General features: G+C 32.0%; 1 protein-coding gene across 1 annotated transcript; it reads left to right on the plus strand.

The window, feature by feature from the left end:
* Positions 1-315: 315 nt before the first annotated feature.
* On the plus strand, positions 316-7,104 carry Syngr (synaptogyrin). Its single transcript, XM_076901576.1, has 8 exons — positions 316-630; positions 736-826; positions 914-1,145; positions 2,138-2,251; positions 3,954-4,177; positions 4,308-4,455; positions 4,567-4,804; positions 4,955-7,104. Exons 1-7 carry the CDS (start codon positions 477-479, stop codon positions 4,774-4,776), a joined length of 1,173 nt encoding a protein of 390 aa, XP_076757691.1. The 5' UTR covers positions 316-476; the 3' UTR covers positions 4,777-4,804; positions 4,955-7,104.
* Positions 7,105-9,465: the final 2,361 nt, after the last annotated feature.

Consider the following 9,465-nt stretch of genomic DNA (forward strand, 5'->3'; position numbering starts at 1 on the left):
ATAAATAATTAATTTTACATTTTTATTGTACTGAGTTCCAAAGTTACGGTGCTGACGATTTGATTGATTTAAGAACGCTTATATTCGTTCTAGCCTCCTTTACAGGAGGAAATTATTGTAACGCTTTTTAAATAAATACAATAATTGATCTGACAAATTATTTAATGAATTGAATGAATTAATTTGTATTAAGCAAATTAAATGTTATTATCAATAAATACTATAGAAATATATATCAAGTATTAGTTGATAAAGTATCATGTTTTTAATATTAAACTATTTGTATCAATAGTGTTATTGTATGATTCCTCTGTATGTTTATGAATTTAGAAAATAAGATTGGATTGGTTTGTCTTTTACAGCTTACATTGGAATATCACAGTTTCTTATTAAATTTATAAATACACTTATAAAATTACACAAAATTTGTAATCTTTATTGGTATATATGTTCGTTATTTACTACTGGTTAAAGCAATGAATGGTTTTTATGATCTCAATGGCTTTACCAAGCAAACTGCAACTTTATTGCGTGGCTTAGGTGTACCTGAAATAATACCAGAATGCAAGAAAAGAAATATATCAACTGACGTGTTACATCAGCTTAGCGCGCAAGAACTAATAATGTTAGGTAAATTAACAAGTTTTTTACCAAAATATTAAACACTATGTATTACATAATTCAAATAACATTGAAAAGAATTGTTTATATCTAATCTATGAAATTTGAAAACAGGTGCTGATCCTAAAAAAGCAGAAGAATTACAGAATACATTAAATGTTAAAAGAAAAAGATCTGGTATTGTTGCGATAAGTAGAGAAGACAGGTAGAGAATACTTTGTTGCACAATGATTTGTAATTTCAGCATTGGCTGTGATTTAAAATTTTTATTTAGTAAATATTTATGATCTAGGCTTGAACATTTAATTGAAATAATTAAACATGGAGAGCAGCAATTCTCTCTAATACAGGCATTTGTAGCTTATTGTCGGTTGAGACTAGTGAAAGAAAGAATTAACATGTTTGTTGATCCTAATAAAAGTTTGAGTGCTTCAAATATATTACCTATTGCAGTTAACGCGACATTGACAGAAATAGAGCAAACCAAAAGAGATCTCGCTGAAGTTGAGGAATTACTTTTAAGGGTACGTTTCTCTTTAACAACGATTTTGGTATATTACAGCATAAATCAAATCTATGATATTAAAAACATATAATTTTAAATATCAAATTATAACTTATTAGCAGTCTAATTCTCATTATCTCTTACAGTTAAGAATAAAACCAAAATATACCAATGTCCGTCGAATATATATTTTAATTACTGGAGTAGGATTAGTAACTCTTGCATTATTTAAGATATGTATGACTTGAATATTTTTGTCCAAGCACAATATTTAAGCTACAAAAGGTATTATTTTTGTTTTGAATTTTTATAAATGTTTTTTAAGCAATAGAAATGTGCCATGAATACTCTACAAGTATTAATAAATTTTGTATTTCATAATGATTGGTCTTTATTATTAAACTTATTTTTTGTTTGTTACATATATATAGTTAGAATAATAAAATGATAAAAAGAGAATCTAAAAAAAATGAACAGAAAACATACAAAAGAGAGAGAGGGAGAAAGAGAGAGAGAAAGTCGAATCAAATAAAAGATAATCGATTTCTAATAGCTCATCGAGCTCTCGATTAATATCGTTTTTTAAGTCGATAACAGTTTTCGTTTAATATTCCCAACGGAAGTTCTGCAGATAATATTTATCTTGATAAAAATGATCATAAACATAGATCCTCCTAAATTTAATGTCCCATGTTCTGTAATCAATTATATAAAAGATTTTCCCGTTTCAGTATCTCGCTAATTTTCGTTCACGTACAAGATGTTACGTGTAGAGTCGTGTTAACGTACAAGTGCTAGGCACGTAAATAAATAAACAAACGATTATGCGATCAAATTGAATTTGATGAGTAAATCGAGAACGATCGAGTTCTCGATTAACTTGCATTCCTTCCACTTAAAGCGCCCTTGTGAAGGAGGATCCACCCCAAAAAATTAGGTGGTGGGGGCAGAAAAGAGTACTCTCTCGCGGCGCATGCGCGCTTCCATTAGCTTCGAGCTTTCAAATTTCAGCTCAGTCGCAATAAGATGGACGGTGGAGCGTACGGTGGAGGAAAGGCAGGAGCCCCTTTCGATCCTATTGCCTTCGTCCAAAGGCCTCAAGTCACCCTAAGGGCTGCATGCCTGGTAAGTTCTTTCCTTCGCTGTTCGTTAATTCCCTTCTATTCGCTCTGACAACTTCCTGAACCTGAGAGATACGTCGATTTTATGCGACAAGCATTGATTTTAAAGGGTGAACCACCCCCACCAGTTTGACACGATGGGGTTCTATTGATTTTTCGCGAATTCCAACGATACACCCCATAATCAAAGGATCCCGTGGAATTTTCTCATTACTAGTTTGATCAGATTTTATCTTAACTTTTCAACGGTTAACATTAATTGTCAAATGGTAATTTCGAATGGCATTTAGATAAATGCCTCGCGATATACGTTAAGGTGAGACTCGTTGATTTTGGATCGCGAAGGTAGTACGTGATCTTTAAAGCAATTTGAGGTTCGGAAAATGGTAATTGACTCGTAAATATATGTCGAGGTCAATTTCGAGGTGAGAACAGTGTACAATTTTAATGAGGCTTTAATTATGACTCGATGTGTAGCAAATTGTCCGAAAAGACGAAATCTTTGTTAACTAATGTTTCGTAACGATAGTTGTTAACAATTGCGTAATTTTTACATTCAAAGGGAGTAACAGTAATTTCTAAGTTGTTGGAAATCATTCTTCGACTGTTTAGAGGATATTTTCATTGAACGTTTTAATGGCAAATCAATAACCCTTTCATCAAGGCATTTCGTCAAATTCCTCTGTTCTTCGATATTAAAAAAATCCGGGAGTTCCCAATAAAAATTCCAATACCTACATAATTTCAACATTATTGATTACCTTAGGAGACAAAAATTCCGAAAGCAACGTAAAATTGAATACTGATATTAATTTTGTATTTGATTTACCTTTTGCCATTACTTTTTCATAATTTGTATTCTCCTTTTATAAATTGAATATTTTCCCACAGTTGTTATTTTTAATTAAAACCGTTATTTCCATAAAGCATTAACGATAGCAATTAAACTGTAATTACATGGTAAAGAAATGAATAAAAATTTGTTTTCAACGATCACATTTCGTAATTATCATACCTCTTTTTTACTTTCAATTGTTTTCTTCGTTCCCAGAAGTGCGACCTTCAACCAACCCACTTCTATGTCAAGGCGGATCTGGATCAAAAGCCGAAACTATATAAACTTGATTTTATATAAATAGGCATGCAGGGAGAAACAAAATATTTCATGGAAAAATTGTACAGAAAACTAGTTTAAAATACTATGGAAACCTGAATTTTCATATACAAGGAAAACTTTCTGACAAGTTTACACGCTTCATTAAACGATTCATCTTCAATTTTTATCTTAGACCTTGTTTGCTTTCCTTTACGTCGGGTATTATGTATAAAGTGCATTTTATGTGCAAGCACTTAAAAAGGAAATTTGCGATTCTAATTAGTAAAAAATTACATTCAACGAGTAAAAAAATGTGGTCGAAAGAGAAACATGCTAATACAGTGAACAATGTGTTCGAGTGTACAAAGTAGCGTACAAAAAAATTTGATTCACACGAGGAAAGCATCGTTCGAAATATTAATTAGGACGAATCGTGGATTAGCCGCTTGAGAGATGTTTATCATTACAACACTCATCGATGTGTTACTACTATATTCTATACTCAGCTGAAAGTTATATATTGTTTAATAAATTGCATATGTTATTCAATAATACGCAAAAAAGATGATGTTGCTTAAAAGCTATAAAAGTTATTATTTATTTCTTTTAGATCTTCGCGATAGTTGTGTTCGGATGCATAAGCAGCAAGGGGTACGTGTTAAAGGACGGAAGAGAGCAGTGTCTCTATAACGATGATCACAATGCTTGCAATTATGGAATAGGAATCGGAGTCATTGCCTTCCTCGCTAGCATCGGATTCCTCGCCGGAGAATATCTCTTCGAGCAGATGTCCTCCGTTAAAACTAGGAAGCATTTTGTTCTCTTCGATCTAGGGTATATATATTTGCCTAATATTTTATTTAAAGAAAAATTACTTTATTCCAACATTGGAAACCATTGCATCTCTTCGAAAATGTATCTAGACGTATTGGAAATATTAGGCACATTATATTTTGTTATTTAGATTTTCAGGCATCTGGGCATTCCTCTATTTTGTCGGATTCTGTTATTTGACCAATGCTTGGAACAGATCAGAGACACCGGAAAACAATTACGGAGTGAACAATGTTCAAAGCGCTATTGCTTTCTCATTCTTCTCCATGTTTACTTGGGTACGTTAGTCGCATACTTTCATTTTATTGAATTTCTAGATCTATGCATGATGGCTTCTTATTTTACTGTGCATATAAGGAATTTAATAAATATTTGTATGTAATTCACAGGCCGGCTGCGCCTGGTTCGCTTACGAAAGATTCAAACAAGGGACAGACGCTGCATTCGCACCGAGTTACGAAGCGGATCCTGTTGGTGGGACAGGATATACAAGTTATCCTGATGCGACCGATACTGGTTACCAAGAACCGCCGTTTGGTCAACAGCAACAACAGCAACAGCAGCAACGGATGCCCGATTTCCGAGCTCCAGCTTACTAACCTTCTCAGACATTATCTATCACTATCGGTAAAATGAAAATTTATATTAAGAAAATGACACGAAAGAGCCGCCTACATTTGACGTTAAAAGTATAATAAAATTAAGCTTTTTACCTCGTAGATAAAAAAGAATGTTAATGGAGTTATTTATAAGAATAAATTATTAAAACATTTTCAGACACAACGCAAGAAAACAATGGATAAAAGAAAGCAGAAACTCTATGAGAATATCTTCGATCACTGAGCAATGTCGATAGAGTAAGTTTTCATAGTACGATAACTAGTGAATGAAAGAGAAGGGAGAGATAGACAAGTGTGGGAGGAACAAAAAGGTAGGAAAACAGGAGAATAGAGAAACAAAGATGGAGAACAAGAAAGAGAATGGTGCGCGCGTGTGTATGCCATGTATGTTTGTGTCAGCACGTGTACGCGTATGAATGTGGTAAGATAGAAAGAGTATATGGACGTGTATGCGCAAGACAACAAAACGTTACTTGTTAAAACTGTGCTTCTTATTGTTGACCACTTATAAGTCTTACACCTAAAAATCAGTGGCGTAAGCGACAAAGAGAAAATTTAAAAAAAACGAGAAAATGGGTTACTGCCCTTGAATAACATATTTAAGATTGAAAAATAAAGAAAGAGTGCAAGAAAAAGAATGGAAAAAAAAGATTGAAAGCGAGCGACACGGAAAAATGAGAGAGATGGGCACTCACCATCCACAGAATTATATATAAATATATATATATATATATATATATTAAGGGGTACCGAAAATAGTGCGGTACAAGCGAGAAATGTAAGATTTTGCGTCACTGTAAACATGAAAGAAATAGTAGTATAAGAGTAACTTTCTCTATGAAATAAGTTTCATTTCTCTTTAGATAAGTTATAATTACAAAATTGAAGTATGCATGCAGCTTTATCGTTCAATGTTCTGAGGCTCGGGACGCGCTTAAGAACATCAACAGTTCAATGTTTTGTGAATGCACAGCTGTACTTGCATTTAATCATGGTGAATTTGTTCGGGACAACAAAACTAAAAACGTGAAAAAGAAGGTTACTCTTTTTAATAAGTGTCTTTGATCTCAAGGCAGAGAATTCTATATTTTTCATTTGTATTGCCGTTTTCAGAACACCCGTGTGTATGTACACGTATATATGTATACATCTTACATATATACATATATGTAATTGTAAACGGATAAAGAATAGCGGCTCTGTAATAACTCTTAAGTAAGTAGTTACATGCACATATATTTTACTGTGTTAATATAACGTGTTCATAGAAAATCGCGAATACGATTGTACTATTGTTACAGATAGGACCTATATCGAACAAAAAAGAAACTACTATTTCATTGGAAAATCGAGTTATTTTTAATTTCATTTTATTATTGCCGTGTATCATCTTGTATTATAAAAGGTCCTCTATTCGCAATACCTACGTCGCGCATTAACGCATCAGCGGATCGCGAGTACGCTATTTATAAAGAAATATCGAAGGCTCACTGATGCATCATTATAACGCGTTATGTACGTTTTCAGTTCGTATGATAATTGATTAGTAATTAAAGGAAAGGAAAATACGAAAAAATATTTAAATTTTTCATAAGGTTTTGTTAATGTTGATATTATGTTTTCAAAATATTGCGATTATAATTATTTAAGTGTAATTGAGAAATTGGGAAAATCATGTAACAAGCAATTTTAGAGAAGTATGATTGATATGTTGAGCATATTAAAAGAGACGAAGCCAGAAAAGTTGTAAATGTTATCGTTAAAAGAAATATTATCGTTAATTCATTTTTCAATATTATTTTCTGTCCATATAAAATATAATTTATTTTCTTTTATAAGAAACTATTGTTTCCAACACCCAGTTTCTCAATGGATTAACATAAATATTTTTGAGATAAATTTAAAATAATACATGGTAAGATGTTTGCATAATTTAAATGGTTTTTGCAAATGTGAATTTTTTATGACAGCAACTTTGTATTGCTCCAGTAAATTAAAACATTATTTACTTACATTACAAATTCCATATTAAGTGCGTTCTTAGTGATTTTACAAAAGGATAAATAATTCATACATTCTTTTCCTGTTACATCATTTTGAACTACTCAATGTTTTTAAATATTTTCATTAACGTTTTACTAACATTGGAGCGATGATGAATAAACTTTCTACAAATCTGGCGACTAATTGCATGACTATTCTTTTTCTCATGCCGACTATACTGCCTCGTTTTAAAGACAAGTTTAATTAGGGTTTTGCATGGCAGTGTCCTAAAAAAAGAACAACAAATAAAATTGTTTTTTTCGACCAGCTGCATTATTTTTTCAAATATTGTCAATATTCCATTGTCTTTAATGACTACGCAAATTGGTGATATAACTTCCACGTTCACTACTGTGACAATACTACTGCAATACCTACATTACAAACACGAAAAAATACTATTGAAAATAATTGTTTTAAACAAATTAAGAAATAGATATTTATTGTTTTTTAAAAGCATCATTATATGATCAAATACTAATTTCTTCTTTAAGCAGCGCACTAGTAATATATACTAAAATGTTGTCACAGTTGTGGACAATTTTTTCTAAAAGAAAAACAGATATTCTTGTGTGTGGGCCAATATAAAGTCAAATTTTCACGATATTTAACATCTCTTTGAACTATCCTTGCCGAGAAGAAAGAAATATTTACTAAAGATGGTATCGGTAATCAAATAGTTGTTGTATCATTGTAATTATACCAGGCGTCTCATTGTGACACAGAATTCTACTTATACGAATATAGAACAACAATCTGCTACTGCGACCACGTTTATAACATACCATTTGATCTTGTTACAAAATTAATTCTAATGAGATCGTTGTACTACACAAAAGATTCCGTTGTTTTTATTTTTCTAATAACTCTCGATTGCGAAAAAATGAATTTAAGATTACTGAGACACCTCGTATATGATGTAGCCATATTTACATTCGAAGCAGTAAAGATCTGAGTGTTTAGAAAAGAAGTATAATCATGTAATTAATTATAGACGAGATATATATGTAATTATTTTTATGCGAGTTGGAAGATCGAATGATTGCCAAAATCAATAGCTTCGATTCATTCACTTTGTCATTAATATTGGCATGTTTGTGAACCATTTGAAACTGCGTTTTACCTAGGAGAATTCCATGAACAAAATAGAAATATTGCTTGGTTTTTAGTATTTTGCCGAGTTATTGATTTTTCTAAATGATATTTAGAAATATTTCGGAAATCAACGAGAAAGTAAAGCGATGTTAAAATCATCAATACCATCGCTCGGTCGAGCGAGAGGTGTATAAAAATAAGGGCTTTATTTAACTTCGGAATATTTAGGACATCAAATTCATGGGTCTTACTAACGGCACTTCTCGTTGCTTTTCGAATATCTCGATTTGTAGTTGTGATATTTATAATTTAATCTGACGACGACGAAAACAGAACGTTTATTGTCTACTAGCGTTCCTTTAAAGTTGAAAAGAATTTCTTTTTATGACTTTATTGTACTTTCTACATTCGTTGAAGAAGTATTATTAGGATTTGTATCATTAAAGAACAACGTCTTTTGTTGTTTAATAAATTTTGCGTGCCTAATCCGTGACAATGATCAAACTCCTACATTTAGATACTTTTCAATTCTGTATGAAAAATAACTTTTTTACAAGCCCGTAATTTTATACTCTAAATGCATTAGTATTTTTATTGTTTAATTATGTATTTTTATTTCAATTTGTACAGAAGTTGTACGTTTCATTTTAGTGACATAATTCACTCTCTTTTCGCTCGGCTCACAAGAGAAGGAATGCTCTAACTAGTTTCAAGGTCCATGAAATGATGGCATTTTCAGTACACTTTTTGTTACCGAAAGCGAAAGGTAATTTCCCGATTGCAGCATAATCTCGTAGAAACTATTGTACGCAGCTACTTCTATACTCTTTGGATAATTTAAATAAAAGCAAATTTTTTTTAACTTATTCTGAATAAATCTATAAAAGTTCATTGTTAATATAAGGAACAAAATTGTTGATATCTCTTTTTGTTTAATGAGGCAGAAGAAAAAGGAAAGAAAAATACGAAAATTAATGAAAAATCATCATAATTTGAAGAACACGAAGCCAGTCTGTGATTCTAGGGCTTCGTTTGGTCGATAGATCGATCGTTCGTCCACAGTATTACACTGATTCCAGTGGCTCATCTGGTATCAGAAACACCCGCCGTGATAAGCTGAGCTACGAAACCGCCCACATTTCGAATCGTCATTTCAAACCGTCGTCGTTTCCCACCGTCCCCCTGTTAATTAGTGTTTGCTGCACTTCGAACTGGATATCTCCCTAAGCCGTACGATGTAAGTTTTCATTACATCCTCCTCAACATAAAAGGCAATTCGTGATTTTAGTGCCTCCTTTCCGGTAGTGTGTTTGAACAGTGAACAATTTAATTTTGTGGCTAACGATACAAAGAAAAAAATATTGCTTCTTGCTTTAAACATTTGCTGATTTTTATAATTGATGTTTTCAGCACAAGTATTAGCGTTAGATAATTCCTTGCGATTTGTTGCATTTCGTTTCAACGTTTAACACACGTGTTATTTCAACTCTATATGTAAGCTCAAATACTTACCGACTAGTAACGAACGCA

This window comes from Xylocopa sonorina, chromosome 1, assembly GCF_050948175.1.
Source record: "Xylocopa sonorina isolate GNS202 chromosome 1, iyXylSono1_principal, whole genome shotgun sequence".
NCBI lineage: Eukaryota > Metazoa > Arthropoda > Insecta > Hymenoptera > Apidae > Xylocopa > Xylocopa sonorina.